The sequence below is a fragment of the Diospyros lotus genome, chromosome 12 (assembly GCF_014633365.1).
Source record: "Diospyros lotus cultivar Yz01 chromosome 12, ASM1463336v1, whole genome shotgun sequence".
NCBI lineage: Eukaryota > Viridiplantae > Streptophyta > Magnoliopsida > Ericales > Ebenaceae > Diospyros > Diospyros lotus.
The window spans coordinates 9119670-9136686 of record NC_068349.1 but is presented as its reverse complement, the minus strand read 5'-3'; the positions used below and the strand labels follow the sequence as shown (position 1 = coordinate 9136686).

The following is a 17017-nucleotide window of genomic DNA, read 5'->3' as shown; positions in this document are numbered from 1 at the left end:
GAATGAGAAGATTAGAGCAGCTGGTGGAAATTTCCAGCATAGTGGACGCACAAAGGGCTTCCACCTCCACCGCCATTTTCTCTCTCCCATGTGTTGCCCCTTGAATATATATATCTATATATATGTATAATATATGATATTAAAATAGGATGAATAAAAGGCAGCAGCAAGAGCCTTCTCCAGCGTTTGTTTTTCTGTCCCCCAAACCCTTTAGAATGCGTGAGTGTGCATTCTGCTTCTTCAGCGCTGCCTCAGTGCTCCAATTGTCTTCTTCCTCTTTCCTGTCCGTTTGCTTAATCCGTTGGACTGGTTCTTCTTACCTCCATGGCAGCACCAGGTGCAGCCGAAATTGAGCTTCTAGCATACGTGGGAGACTATCATCCAAGTCCCTATAAATAGTGGTGGAGTATAAACCAATGGAGAAATTAGGAAGCAGCGAGAGAGAGAAAGCGGCGAGTCCACGAGAGATGGCCCAGGCAGCACGTGATAGGAGAGAGAAAGGGGAAATACCAAACAACTCAATATTAGCATACACGCACGCATGTTTAGGTGATCCAGGAGCCGATTAATCAGCCTAGCATCTAGGGGTGCCGATTAGCAATTATTCGTAACGGCCAGGGGCCGCCTAATGCCTTAGTGGCCACCTAGGCCGTTTTTTAGAACACTGTTCAAAAACATGCAGATCGCGGGTCATATGATCAGTGGGTTTTGAATCTAGGATCCATATGTTATTCCTATCAGTTTTTGAGGTAGAAAAGGAAAGAAAATGTAGACAAGTACCTTATTGAGCAAGAGAGCAAGTTCCATCCTGAATTTTTCTTAGGAAATTCTTGAGCTTGTTGATCTCATCTGTATTCAATTGATTAAGATCAGATTTAGTAGAGGATTTTGTCTTATCAATGGAGCCTCCTTCCTCTTGCTCCTTGTTCGAGAGATAGGCTTGGTTCTTTGAGGCTAAACTCTTGAAACCTCTTATCTTGCCTAGAACAGCCTCCTTTCCATGGAGTTTAAAGCATGTGTCCTGAGTGTGCCTATGTTTCTTACAATAAGTGCACCACAACCCTTCACAATTTTGATTTTTTGATTGCACTTATAATATCCTTGTTCTAAATCTTGCTCCCTCTCCTTTATTAGACACCATAGCTAAACCCTCTGAACTAGGTTCACTGAGCATACCCTCCGATTCTCTTCATTTCAAACTATTGCAAGCACCTCATTAAGAGAAGGAAGTTTCTCTCTGCCAAGTATTTGGACTCTAACTTGATCATATTTTGCATTGAGGCTTGCTAAAAACTCCACAATTCTATCTCACTCAAGGATATGATTAAGGGTGGCAGCATCCTCACTACACACCATTTTGATGTCTTGGTAACGATCAAGTTCAAGCCATAATCCATTCATCTTGTTACAGTATTCTATTATAGTTAAAGATCCTTATCTAGTGCTACTGATCTTGGTCTTAATTTCAAAGATTACTGAGGCATCTTGAACCTTAGAATAGGTTCGTTTAACTATATCCCAAATCTCTTTTGCTGAAGACAATAACATATAACTTTTGCTTACCTTAAGTTGCATAGCGCTTCATAACCACGACATGATTAGGGAATCCTCAATATCCCACGCTATGAAAGTGGGATCAAAGATCTTTGGAGTGAGTGCAGTTAAGTGATCATCTTCCCCAGGCCTTTGAGAAAGGTCCTCGCTAGCTGGGCCCATTGTAAGTTGTTCCTATTGTTCAAACGGTAGGAATGATGCATTCTAGGCAGCTCTTCGACTCCGGTTGGCTGATCAACTGGAGTTGTTTATTTAGTTGTCATGGATGGAGCAACCTTAGAAATCTCAGACATGTTCACCGGAACAATCGGCTGAACAAGAAAGGAGCAATGAAGGCTAAATAGACAAGAAGGAAGAACAAAAGGGTGTAATGAAGTCACACTAGGGTTTAGAAGCACCAAGAAGATATTGTTAGGCTTTGATACCATGTAAAGAACTGAATAAGCTCTTCCTTAAGTCATATGTACACGTACATCTCCACTTATAAAGGAGAGAAATACAACATAAGAAAGACTACAATGCATAAAAGGAAAGATTACATATATACAATCTTAGGAAAGTTTCCTAAGTTTGAATTAAGAAAGTATCATATTCTAGATTTAGAAACTTCTAAAAAACATAACTTCTGACCAGTATACAGATAATGAGCCATTCTTTATTTTGATAATCCTTCGGGAACCAACAGCTATAACTACCCTCATGTGTACTGTCTATACAATCAATAGGTACATGACAAATACCCCTTTCTTAAAAATTTCTTGTCCTCAAGAAATGATCAGAAGGTTGGCAGTTTGAGGGAATTGTTTGAGTAGGTCGGGTAGGTATTCCCATGTATTATTGTTCGGGTGGAGGTTGGACCACTTCACTAGCACGTGGGTGGTAGGGGCCCCATGCTTGTAGATAACCCTCTTGTCCACCATGACACTCAGCCCCATGGTAAGGGTAACTTCCTTAGTGAGTTGGGGCAATGAAGGGCTCACTTGATGTCCCCCAACCAACTTCTTGAGTAGAGAGATACATGAAAGACCACATGGATTTGGGAATTTGTTGGTAATTGAAGCTTGTAGGCTACATTTCCAAACTTGGCCAGGATAGGGAAGGGGTCGTAATACCGTGGGCTCACTTTAGTGACTTGCCCTTGTGTGATCGTATTGAGATGGGAGATCAAACTCACAGGACTTGGTAACTATGCCAAGATCCAATTTGGGGTGATTGAGATGACACATTAAAACTCCTTCTAACATTAGAAACTCCTTTCTAATCGTGCGTGCGTTGGCCAGGGACTCTTACAATCACCAACCAATTGAGATCACATGGGATATTCACTTTACTCTGGAGGTTAATGGATCCTATCAGCAATCACTTGCCTCCATATACCACTGCATAGAGACCACACAAAGAGCATTCTCACTTCTCACATTGGATGGTTCCGCTTAACGACAAATCTCCGACACTAGCATACAAGACAACTGTGTTGCCTTAAGTCTGAGAACTAGATACACAACAAAAAATTAGTAACAGATTATTAATCCTCCCAGCCATATGATCTATGACATACGTCACATTCAGTAGATGTTCAACCAACACCTACTCACATGTCTACTATTTGCATCTCATGCAATATGACATGTGACTCACCATCATTTATCATTATATCTCATACTAGTCAAAGGTAGTAGCTCATGTGCTAGTCTATAATTGATTAATCATAGTTTTTTTCTAAGAAATCTTACGACTAGGAATCATTTTAAGAAATCCTGTGTTATAGATCTTTGTCACATATTCTTAACAACTTAAGAATACGATCATTAGGATATCTGGGGACTTATTCATATTACAATTAGAGAGAGCTATGAATAAAGATATGAGTATTTAATGACATGCAAGATTATTATTAAGCCCGATGCACATACTATACGTCATCTAAATCTAGTATTAGAGCACTATTACTAACAAGCAAAGGCCATGGTGACCCCTTGTTGATATAGCACATTGTATAGACTAAACATCCTTTCACACCGTTTCACCCACCATCTCGGGTTCTATCCATCAACTAAGAGTATCTCTAATTTTGGCATCAGGAAGCCGGGCTGATTCTGAGTACCTTGCACTTCCTGCTTCTTTTTCGGAGTATTCTCTCCAATTACTGCCAAATCTACCTCAAATTTAGAGGATTTGGCAGCTTTTTGGATCATCCCATTCCCTTGTAAGATCGTATCCAACCTCTCTCTAGGAGGGAATTCAGGGGAGTCTTACTGAATTTTGTCTCGCTAACATCACCATGAATTGCTGCATCTGATTGCGCATTTGATTGTTTTGTTCTCACATCTCATCACGCAAATGATCCACTCCGTTGTCCAACTTCTTCTCTATCATCATGGTCCCAATCCGGATTTGCATCTTTGACATCATTGCCATCACTTGCTGCAATTGATATTCCATTTGTTTCATCCCGGTGCTGTCTGCCATCAAAAGTGAGATCGCCGACCAAGGACCTTGCTTTGATACCAATTTGTTAGATCCTCGAATTTGACAAGGGAATTCTCAACCAAATTGATGAGAATTGGATAGGAAATGTAGGGGGAATGAGAAAAATGCAGAGAAAGAGAAGGGGGGGGGGGGTGAAGAACATAATGTTCTCAAATGAATTAGTCGATGCCTCAATTGAACTGGTCAACAGCATGAAAAAGTGCCATAGGCCTCCCAATTTCAAAAGAGTACAATTGTCTTAAGCTCTTGCTTAGGTACAACCCTTATAGCTATAATTACCATACAGTGTACAAGTCCCATGCAACCGTAGGTACATGACAAAGTGTAATTTTCTCGCCATGATTTCTCCATCCAGAGCGCCGGGGGGGGGGGGGGTTGACCATGACTTAATTGAACCAGAGAGAGAGAGGGAGGAAAGCGAAGGAGGGAGGAGAGGAGAGAAAAATGAGAAAGAAGAGTGAGGGTATTTTAGTCATTTTGAAAAATTTAACTGGTGTTAATGGGGTCTAGTGCAACAAGGTCTGAAAATCAAGGAGGTCATTGCTAATTTTAGAACCTTAGGGTACTGCTGGCATTTAGGCAAAAACTGAGGGGTGTTGAGCGCATTTTTTCTATTTTCTTTGTTATATTTTCTTTTGAAAATAGTTAGTGTTCGGTTGATTGTTGAATACAATTAAAGAGGGGAATTTTCATATTTTCCTTAAATTAAATTAAGTCTCTCAGATGCTGTTCCATGACTCCCCATCTTCTAATACTATGTTGATAACATATGCTTCCATGAGGGAAACGCCTTCATCACATAGTAATTTTCTTGCTGCAGGGTCCTGAGGTTAGAAGTGGAGATGTACCTCAACCTATTTTACTGAAGGAGGGGCAAGATTTCAATTTCACCACCAAAAGGGGGGTCAGCACAGAAGATACTGTTAGTGTTAATTATGATGACTTTGTAAATGATGTGGAAGTCGGGGACATACTACTGGTTGATGGTATATGAACTTGGATAGAAGTTGCCTTATGCATGTGCAAATCCTGCTTAGAATTTTGTCATTTCTTAAAAAATATTACTCTACGCTCATCCTGGCATTCAGGGGTTTTCTTTACTTGCTAGCAAGTGCTAATGAGTCTGTCTGTGTCAGGTGGGATGATGTCATTAGCTGTGAAATCAAAGACAGAGAACTTGGTTAAATGTAAAGTAATTGATGGTGGAGAACTAAAATCAAGACGACATCTAAATGTGCGTGGCAAAAGTGCAACTCTGCCCTCAATAACAGGTTTATTTAGTTTTTATGTTATACCACTGTTGATTTCTTATTAATTTGGGACAGATATCATACAACTGTTAATATAAAGTGTTTCTTTTTGGTTTTATTCTATCATAATAGTAAAAGAGCATATAGTATTTGTTGAGAGTAAAAATCATAATATAAAAGGTAAATTAGCCCTTTATCAAACATCTTAAGTTTTTGGATGAGATGGTGGTTGCAATTCTACATGATATTAGAGTAGACAAAGGTCTTGAGTTCAAACTTCAGTGCTAACCCAATATTTAAATAGTTGCATGTAGTTGGACAAGTTATAGTGAAGTCTGGCTCGAGTAAAAATCATAATATAAAAGATAAAGTTAATCCTATGTCTAATAACTTAAGGTTTTAGATGAGAGGGTGGTTAATAATTCAACAATATCTAATGTTTTGCCTCTTGTAATGCCATGCCTACAGAAAAAGACTGGGAAGACATCAAGTTTGGGGTGGACAACGAAGTTGATTTTTATGCTGTTTCATTTGTGAAGGATGCTAAAGTGGTTCATGAGTTGAAAGATTATCTCAGAAGTAAAGTTTCTGGTCCACTTTTACAGGTCTATCAGGATACAACCTGAGGATGTTTCTTTCTCTTGTTTAACTTTTACTAACTTCTGCAGGCTCCAATGCTGATATTCATGTGATTGTGAAAATTGAAAGTGCAGACTCTATTCCAAACCTTCATTCAATACTTTCTGCATCTGATGGGGTTTGATCTGCCATTCCTACTCTGTTTCTTATAAATTATTTTATGCTTGCCATTCTGTGATTTTTATGCATTTTTTTTTTTTCTGTCATTTATATGAGTTTTCTGACAGTAGTGAACTTCTCATTCTGTTGCCACTGGGGTGTACTGTACGTTTTTTAGTTATACATCATTAACAATAAAGAAGAATTAATGAAGTTCTTGTTTATTGTGAAAAGTTAGAGGTAGAACTCCAACCTGAAAAGCCAGCTTAACAGGTGGAGGGATCCTCCTCCTTATATATAGCTCAGGTCTCCCTTGTGGAGGCGATGTGGGATTCTCAACACTCCCCCCCACGTCGAAGCTTCTCTAATAACTGATACATGCCCAGGTGATCGGGCAAGGTACTGGTCCATGACCACGACAGCCAAGAGTTAGCTCTGATACCATGTGAGAAGTTAGAGGTAGAACTACAACCTGAAAAGCCAGCTTAACAGGTGGAGGGATCCTCCTTCTTATATATAGCCCAGGTCTCCCTTGTGGAGGCGATGTGGGATTCTCAACACTCCCCCCCATGTCGAAACTTCTCCAGTAACTGATACATGCCCAGGTGATCAGGCAGGGTACTAGTCCATGACCACGACAATCAAGAGTTAGCTCTGATACCCATGTGAAAAGTTAGAGGTAGAAAGTTTTACCTCTAACTTTTCACATTTATTATCTTGGATATATTTGTGCAATTCTTTAGGTTCTGTATTTTTCTGATGAATTGGTTTATAAGAAAATGAAAAATACATGAAAGGAGGAATTTTGTAATGCAAAAAATTGTATATAAACAAAGGAGATAAACGCCTGACTGGTCAAGACCCAAAAGAAAGAAGCTCCTATATAGCAAAAATTAGAAGTTCTACAAAGTCTTTTTGGGACCTTTAAGCATTTCTTCACTAAGAAAGTTGGTTCTATTAGCAAAAATTAGAAGTTCTACAAAGTCTTTTTGGGACCTTTAAGCATTTCTTCACTAAGAAAGTTGGTTCTATTAGCAAAAATTAGAAGTTCTACAAAGTCTTTTTGGGACCTTTAAGCATTTCTTCACTAAGAAAGTTGGTTCTATGCAAGAAAAATTCTTAAAATGTTTATTTTAAGATAAGAAGATGCCAACATTCAAATTTCTGCCCTATGACCTTTGGATCTTCCACATAATATCCAGATAACAGTATTCTTCTACTATGATGGTGTTGGGCAACTCAGAGATTTCCTGGGAAGTGATTTATCACTTCGCTCACCAGCCAAGAAGGGTTTTATATATATTTGTACATTTATGTTTAATGCAAGTTGCCACACACACACATATATATTTAATTCATATGTTTTTATATATTTTTAGGTTATTTTCCCTAACAGTATTTTGATAATGTGTTCTCATTTTTAGATTGACAAATATTTTTTTTGCTTTTAAACTTGAACTTGTTTTTTGAATTTTCTGTGTTTATGTGAGTTCACCTTAATTTTGAAGTTTATTGTAAAATTATGTGATGAATTTTTATTTTATATGATAATTTAAGTATTATATATTTATTTATTTGATAAAAATACATCATAGTTCAACATTGTTCAACCACGGTTTGACCATTGACCCTTGATTCTTGACCCTCTGCCCCTTTCAGTTTGATGTCCGGTCCAGTTTTTAAGACATTGGCTATGAGTTTACAAAATTGAATTTTTTGTATTTTCACCTTTATGCATGTCTATATGAATTCATTTGGTGTATTTTCTTTGAATAAGAGGTATATCTCAAAGTCTCCTACCAAACACTGGAATAGAAGGAAAGTTAACTTCTGCTTTTACCTAACAAAAAAAAAAAAAGAGGACAGTTCACTTCTCTTGTAAAGGGCTTAGCATGAGAGACACCGTTTTGGTTTGAAAGATTATGCATCAAAACTGGTGGAGCGAAAAGTGATATAGGTAGGTTTTTGCTTTGTGGGCTTCTGGGTCTGCAAATCCTTCTTAGGATATTTTATCCCTTGAGAGGCTCATTTTCATCGTCTCAAGCATGGATTATATTTTCCAAAGGAATTCTTGTTTTACTTTTTTGCCCTTAGAGCTATCTAGTATTTTCTATTCATGCTCTTCTTCTGTGTGTTCTGTTTAAATTGTTGGGCATTTTCTTTCCGATTATCGGAATCTATTGCACCGCATTCAAGAGCATTGGTAGCAGGACCACTATGCCTTACAACATTAAGCCTTTGATTTCATCTCCTTAAATAAGAAAGAGGAGAAAGATGGAGACAGGAAACTAGAAGATTAAGATAGGATGCCACAGCTCAGTTACCTTAGAAGATGACACTCATGACAATGGAAGTATGACTGTAAGATTCCCATTGTCTTAATTAAAGTGCTACGTTTCATTCATCCGAACTATAACCTGTAGTAGCATGTTTATGTGACTATATGTATGACCTTGTAGTAAGAAAAACAGACATACACTTTCCCTTTATCATTTGGTTGCTTCTTGTAGACCCATGTCTTGCTTGTCATGGGGAATTCTTCTTTCTTTGTTACCGGTTGCTATGTTTTTCCTTACTCTTAGTGTCAAATGAAGTAGTTTTACATACATCATGGTGTTTCTTTTGGCTATTATCTGATACTGGTGTGTTGGTTTTTGGTCACACTTCATAGTGTAAACGTTTATTTTCTGTATACGTGAATTTCATATTGTAATCGGTCATTTTCTTCAGTTTGTGAAACATTATTTAATTGTTGCAATGCCCCGGCTTAAGCTTTGCAATTGTAATTGCTGATAGGCCATGGTGGCTCGTGGAGATCTTGGAGCTGAACTTCCAATTGAGGACGTCCCTCTATTGCAGGTAGTTTTGATGCTAATTTTTTTGCATCTTTAACACCTCCCCGATCGTGCAGAAAACACAGTTAACTTTTTCCCTATTGTTGTAGATGTGCATTTCTTACTTATCAAAGAAACAAAATTAGGTTTTTCTTAAACCAACTTTGAGGAAGAAAGGTTTCTTGAGAGGCAAGGATGTTTTTCCCTCATAAGTTATCCTTTGTTTTTGTTTTTGTTTCTGGATTTCTACAGGTCTTTTATTTAATTTTTTGCTGGACTGAGGAGACAAAGACAAATGCATTTCTTTTCAGTGTTTTTTTCATTGCTTGTTTCCTTTTTTTTATTTTTCTTTCTGTGTGCGTTGGTGTTTTCTTCTATAGATGGTTGGTTGTTTGTTGGAAGCAATCCTCATTCAATATTGGGATACATATTATCAGGTCATCCGATGACACAGTAAATAACTTGAAATTTGGCCTTTCTATAAATGCCTCCATAGTAGTTCCCTGGTGAAAAATAGACGTCTATCCTCAGAACCCTAAACCTGATCCTGAAATTGTAGCTCTAGCTAGCTGCAGTTTCCAGTAATATTTTTCCCTGCCATTCAAATAAAAATGAGCCTTAATTTCAAACCATCAAACATGTATTCCATCCTCAATTACTAGAGTTTAAGGCCCTGATACCTCCCATTTAATCTAGTTGACCTTTTTAATCTATGACCAGACAGTAAAAGATATGTTTGATACATGTCTGAACCATATTCAGATGATACTCCTCTTGGACCTGCTGACACTCAAAGAACAGTCATCTTGTATGTGTATGGTGTCCTGATCACTAAACCAAGTAAATGATCCCTTTGACAAGAAAGCAACCCTCTGACTGGGTCATATCTGATCAATAATTTGGAGAACATACTCCCCGTCTCTCAGAGGGAAGTGAACAATGTTACAGTTCTCTTCAAACACCATGGAGCCTCCCAAAGAAAATGTGAAAATGAACTGTATAACATATCTTGCATATAACATGAGAAGTGTAGCTCTATACATATTATGATGTTTGAGAAGGGTAAAATGCATTCAGTCATGCTGATATTAGAGGGAAGGTTGTTTTAGTGCATTTAACATGGAAAAGAGAAAAGCTCTGAGAGGAATATGATGTGGGACGGATCTGATATTATGAGAATACCAACTGATTGGAGGCTTGTTTAGGGTTAGAGGGCTAGGGGAAATTGTTGAAAAGGCTAGGGCCAGGGGCAATAGGCAAAATAAAGCAGAAACAATGAGTTTTGGGGCTGAAAACAGGTCTGAGGTAGGGTTATGAAAATAATTTTGAAATTGAAGCTTTAGGGAAGAGAGGGAGGGTTGCATCCCACAACTCAAAGAAAGCATAACATGCATGTGTAGAGAAAACTGCAGTTAACTATTCCATTCACTACTAGAAATGTGATTAAAATGCTATTTATTGAGCTCTAGTAATGCTATCCTTACTAGGGTTAATAAAGTCCTTTTCCTATTAAGAAAACTAATTAGGAACTGAAACTGCTAATAATAAGTCTAGGAAAGACAATAAATAAAACCTAAACACATAAGTAGAGTTACCAAAAGATCCTAGGAGACATTATGTGGAATTGACAAAATACCCTAATACATAAAACATAAAAACTGTGTCTACTGAAGCTCCAGGGAGGGTCCATCTTCAGCCAAAACATCCCAAATCATCCTACATTGAATAATTAATTAGCACTTAGCTTGAGTGGTAGTTCCTAGCAGTCTCATAGTGGAGGTTTAGGCTGCAAAAACTCAACACTGGACATGGATGCATATGTTATTTTTGCTTTCAGACATGAAGATCACTATATTTTCTTTTAGATTCATAACTTGATTGTTGAACCAATTACTCAATTAAAATGTTGAATTTCTCTATAGCAAAATAGAGAGCCTAAAAACTTCAATTCGTTATTTTGAAAAGAAAATTTGAACCAATCATTAAATGATGAGTTATGTTTTCAACTCTGACATAAGATTTACAGTGAGAGTTTTATTGATACTTGATGTTGGAATTATTAAATTTTAATATCTTATGATTTAAGGTTTTTTTTTTTTTTTTAAATTTTGGAATTTAGATTTGAGATTTTATTTATTTATTTGGTTGATTATGATTAGAGTATTTAGTATCTTATAGTTTATCCTATAAATAGGTTTCAGATGTAATCTGAATTTCAGGTTGCTGATTTTAAATAAGAAATTTGCTGAACATCCTTTTATTGGCTGTCCTGCATCAATACTATTTGTGCTTTTTATGTTTTTGGTTTTATTCTTTATGACAGTGAGGTATGTTAAATCTGCTCCCAAGGATCAGAGATGATTAGAAAATGTAACATTAGTAATTGAAATTATTTGCATTAATAACGTAATATTAGAAATAAGAATTGTCAGAATTTCTTAAGAAAAAGAAGGATGATTAGCTTGAGAAGGGTTTGTAGGTGATGAAGGTGGGTGAATTAATTGGGGCAGGTTTGGGATCAGTCGAGCCCCTGCGCAGCCCCAATCTTGTCAGGGAGACAAGTGGCCTGACCTCACCTCAATGCTATTCATGTTCATGCCAATTAAGTTTATGATCAACAACTCATCTAATATTTACCAATGGTAATAATTGTGTTGGAACCCCACCACGTTCAAAGTTAAATGAAGAAAAATAAAAATTTTGTTGTAATGTATATGGTGGTCTGGTCCCCAAATTAGCACCTAACTCAATACCACCATTTATGCATGGGAAGAAATAGCTTCTAATGGTTGCTTCAAGACTTTCTGGGATCAGTAGATGATTTGGACTGGTTTGCATTTCTGAGCTGTAAGAAAAGGAAGTGCTTTTGAGCTAGTTACCATCTGAAACAAACACTGTGCATGCTTCAGCTCCATTTTTATATGATAGACATTCCATTCCCACATTGAGAAGTCAAGCTCTCAATGCTTGCTTATTTGTTGAAATCACAGGGCTTATACAATCAGCAGATAACTGGGGTGGCATGGTGAAATATCAATATTCCTGGGCCTGAACCCAGGGCAGATTTAGTTTGGTTTCCCCAATCTCGCCTCATCCATGTTTTCATGTTCCACAACATATCCTTCTAGTGGTGGCTCCTCAATTTGTTGGCTGAAATTGCCATCTCTAGAGGTGGATGTATCACTGATTGATTTCGAGTTCCTTTTACTCATGCCCAACTGCTAATAACATCTATATGGTTACCATAATTTTCTGTACTGTACTAATTAAATTTCTACTGGTATCATGTAAGCTGTCCATTTTCTAGTTTCTCTGGCTACAGAATTAGCTGGACAATTAAATATTTGCCATGTTTCTATTAAACAGGAAGACATCATTAGAAGGTGTCACAGCATGCAGAAACCAGTAATTGTGGCAACAAATATGCTGGAGAGCATGATTAATCATCCAACTCCAACGAGGGCAGAAGTCTCTGACATTGCAATCTCGGTACGAGAAGGTGCTGATGCCATCATGCTATCAGGAGAAACTGCCCATGGAAAGTAGGTTACCTTGGTTGGCACTTATTGCACCATAATAATTTTCATTTCCTGTTGGAGCAGTTAAAGCATCTGTTTCATAAAGCTAATGGTAATTAAATAAAACTAATTCTTTGATTCCCCTTGCCAGTTACAGTAATTTTATATGGTCTGCCATCTCAAAGTAGGTTAGTGTTCCTTGCAATACAGAGTGAGCTTTTTTCTCAGCTAGTTTCATGGTGCACAAGCTATGATAAAATTGTTTAAAGGACTTTGCAGAGATGATAAATTGCCTGTGAAACTGTGGCCTTGTATAAGGGAGTTTTTGGGTAAGGAAGTGATAGGCCCCCGGTCCATTGGACCTACCAAAGGCGGCACAAGGGGCAGGGGCTAGAAGGTAAAATGGGTGGAGGATAGTAGGGGAAATAGCTGGTTTGTTGTAACAAACCACCATGTGCTGCCAGAGGCAGTTATGCTGAGTAGGATGAGGTATAAATAAGAGAAAGAGAGTGAGAGAGGGGTGTGGAATTTTGTAGAAGATTGTTGGAGAGTTGGGGGCCTCTCGAATGCCCTATTGTTCTTATTTTCCTTGCTGCCAATTATTGGAAAACCATTGATATTGATTGCTGTTGAATTTGCTATCTGGTATCCTATCAGAAGCTTCAAAGAAGGCTTTTGAGCAAGTTTAGGAAGGCTAGAAGGATGGCCTTTAACTTTTCTTGGCAGAGGTAAAGTCCAAAGTGGTTGGGGGTGAACTTAAGGAATTCTTGAAAAGTTTAGGATAGCTTTGGACATGGATTACCAGAGATGTATCACTTATAATTGGAAAACAGCATATTATACAATGGGGATGAGATGTTCTTATAATTTTTCGAATTTCATAGTCCTAAACTCCTAGTTTTTTTAGAATTTTATTACTTAGGAATTTTATGTTCTTATTTTCTACTTTAATTTAGATTCCTAGTCTGTTAAGGATTAAGAATTTCTAGTTTGGTGTTGAGTATATAAATAATACTTCACAAATGTTGACATTATTCAGATTTCAGTTATTAATTATTGAAAGCAGAGATTGTTATTGTTTTTTCTCTCCCTTTTCCTTCCCCAGTTCTTCCTTTCCTTCTTTTGTACTTCTCCTTCCTCTTATTTTCTTTTTATATGCTCTGTCTTTTCCTCTATTCTTTTCCTTGCTGTGGTTCATCACTTACTGCCAACAAACTTTTAGACGTTTAGTTGGAGGACAGGTGATTTGCTCCTTCTGCAGAGGGATGCAAGTCATGTATTTTTGATGAAGTTCAACTATGAGGCATTGGTTAATATTCATGAAGTTGGTTTCACAATAAAAGATTATGTGATCTCTGAAGTTATTGCTAAGGGCCTGTTTGGTGGAGTTTTTGTTTTCAGTTTTCATTTTTACCATTTTGATAATGAAAGCATAAAAATAGCTTTTGGTTACTTGTTTTCATTTTCAAAAATTTTGATAAGTTTTCACATTTTCATTTTCTTCTCTCTTCTCCACCCTTCACTGTCAGCAGCCCAATGTCCGCCAGAAAGTCATTGGAGGCTAGCTTTTGACTGCTGGCAACCTACTGCTGTCATGCCATTTGCTGGTGACTCCAGGGCAAGATCTAGGAGTCTTGCTACTCCCATGGCTAGATCAATCTGGACATCCTTGAGACTCCCTATGAGGATCGAACCCTAGATGAAACTTATCTGCTTCCTCTGATGTAAACATTCGTCTGCAGTTGTACAGCTTCTGAACATTGTCCCAGGAATTCAATTTCCACCTTGTCATGGTACCCTGGATGAGCTTCGAGGTTCAGCAGCTGCAGTTGCAGAGACCATGAAGATCCATTTTCTGCAATAATATACTGTAATGCATATATGTATACACTATAATGCATATATATACATAAATATTGTTCATTTTCTCACATAAGAAGCTGTGATAACTCCAGCAGTGTAACCAGGCTGGAGCTGAAGATGATGCAAGGGGATAAGGAAGCTCTGCTGCCTGCTGCCTATCAGAATAGATTGAAAGGGAGAAGACCAATGCCAGCCTGTGCTGTTCAAGGAGACAGGCTGAGGTTTGACTCCAAGATCCACTGACTCCTAGATCAATCAAGGAGTCATGACACCAACGGGAGTTTGATTCCCAGATCAAATATGGGAGTTGCGACTCCCAAATCTGATCTGGGAGTTGCTGGCAACCAAGTAGAAGGTTGGAGGAGTCACCAGTGACCTCTGATGTCTCCTCCAGCCACTGGTGACGTTAGGGGTAGGAGAAAAATAAAAATAAAAAATATTAAATGTAATAGAGTGTATTTTTGATGTATTTTGTTTATATTTTGTGTACAACTAGTATGTTAGAACAGGACATATAAATAGGGGTAGTGTATTTAAATATGCTATTCGATTCATTTTGATAAATGAGGCATTTTTTCTATATTCTCCTTTTGTCTCAATATGGTATCAGAGCGCGTTCAAAACCCTAGACTCGCGATTCTGCGATTCCGTCTTCGTCGATCTCGTTTTCTTCTTTGTTGGTCTCCAACAATCTCTGACGAGCCTTAGGTAAGCTTTTCTCTCTTCGATTGATGTCGTGAATCTCCATTGTTTGGAGTTTCTCATTTTTTGCGATCGCAATCTCTTTTGATTGGAGATCTGCAAATCGATCCTTTTCTCTTGCGTCCTTTTTTCGTTAGAAGGCTGTGATTTCATTTTTCTTTTTTTCCTTTCAAAGCTTGTTGTTCGTCCATAAATTGTTCTTATGGCGACATCGATTCCAGATCTGTATTCACCGTCGATGAGTAATTCTTCTGTCGATGATGGATTGAGTCCGTTTTTCCTTCATCACTCTAATAGTCCAGGCTTAGTCTTGGTGTCTCAACCTCTCACCGGGGATAATTACCCTTCCTGGAGTCATGCTATGTTAATGTCACGATAGACAAAGAGAGAATCCTTGAATCAGTGTGATACAAGGATGGACAGAGGAAGTAAGAGAGGGGAAGAAGAATTAGAAGAGCGAATGAGGGAGAAGAATATGAGAACAGAGAGAGAGTAGTGGAGAAAAAGTTTTTAATCATTCATATCCTCTCTCCATCAGTGGAGGAGTTAATATACTCGCTCGGTGGGGAGAATCTCGCCCATGCAAGCGGTTACAACCGATTACCTCAAATCCATTCCCTAACCAATTCCTTTGTCTTTTCCTTAGGCCTTAGACGTGGCCTGACATCTAACCGAATGCTAGCTGTAGCAGAAATATTCTAACGGAAATAAGGAATTACAACGAAACAGAAAATTAACTAGGCTAAAAGCAAAAATTTAAAAGTAGTCGTAGCAGGTTCGTGACAGTTAATTGCACTCTCTGTCAAGAACAAACTAGGGTTTATCGATGGGACGATTGGGCAATCGATGATTGGAGATCCAAATTTCAACGCTTGGATTTGTAATAATCATATGGTCATTTCCTGGATACTCAATTCTGTTTCCAAAGAAATTTCAGCTAGTGTGATCTACGTAGAATCAACACACGAAATCTGGATTGACCTCATGGAACGCTACCAGCAAAGCAACGGGCCTCGGATTTTCCAATTATGCCGTGAGTTAATGAATCTCAATCAAGGTTAGCTTTCTGTAAGCTCTTATTTTACCAAACTCAAAATCATTTGGGATGAACTTAGCAATTATAGGCCTATGTGTTCTTGTGGAAAGTGTACTTGCGGGGGGTCTAAGGCTCTGGTAGAGCATTATCATATTGAATATGTTATGTCCTTTTTGATGGGACTAAATGAGTCTTTTGCCCAAGTTAGAGGTCAACTGCTTCTCATGGATCCCATTTGCTCGATAAATAAAGTTTTTGCTCTTATATCACAAGAGGAGCACCAAAGGAATATAGTTACCTCTGTTGGACATGACTCAGTAGCCTTTTCTGTGAAGCATGATGGAAATAAAAATGTTTCTAGTAGGAATCATAAAAAGGAACGTTCAGTTTGTACATATTGTGGTTATAGTGGCCATACAGTTGAGAAGTGTTATAAATTACATGGATATCCCCCGGGATACAAGCTTAGACAAAAACATGGTCAGGCGAATTTAACCACGGTTAATCAAGTTTCTGAGGTTCCTAACCAGTCTAAAGGCCATGAGAATTTTCGGAGTTTTATGGAGATGTTGAGCCCTGTTCAGTGCCAACATTTAATGGGAATGCTCAGCTCACACCTCTCAGATGCCAAGGTTGGCATGAATGCTGATGCTTCTCCTGATCAAGCATCAGGTACTTGTTATTCTATCTCGGTAAATCCAGGGCTTAGATATCCTAGAAATTGGATAATTGACTTGGGGGCTACAAATCGTATATGTTGTATTAGATCTTCTTTTGAATGCATGTGACCAATTAAGGATTCTTTTATCACTCTCCCTAATCATAGTCAGATTTCAGTCCATTTTATTGGGACAATGAAAATTAGCACTCACTTAATACTAGAGGATGTGCTTTATGTGCCATATTTCAAGTTCAATTTGATATCAGTGAGTGCATTGACTAGGAAGAATGATGTGTCTATCAGTTTCTTTAATCATGCATGTATGATTCAGGATGTACGCCACCTGAGGATGATTGGCAAGGGTAATTTGC

At 38.0% G+C, this 17017-nt stretch overlaps 1 protein-coding gene across 2 annotated transcripts in view; it reads left to right on the top strand.

The window, feature by feature from the left end:
• Positions 1-17017, top strand: part of LOC127786666 (pyruvate kinase isozyme G, chloroplastic) — a 71195-nt gene that overhangs the window by 45738 nt on the left and 8440 nt on the right. For both annotated transcript variants that reach the window (XM_052314211.1, XM_052314212.1), the window contains exons 3-8: positions 4865-5030; positions 5181-5315; positions 5763-5873; positions 5963-6051; positions 8829-8891; positions 12233-12408. In XM_052314211.1, the coding sequence (XP_052170171.1) occupies positions 4865-5030; positions 5181-5315; positions 5763-5873; positions 5963-6051; positions 8829-8891; positions 12233-12408 (740 nt within the window). The remainder of the gene's footprint in view (positions 1-4864; positions 5031-5180; positions 5316-5762; positions 5874-5962; positions 6052-8828; positions 8892-12232; positions 12409-17017) is intronic.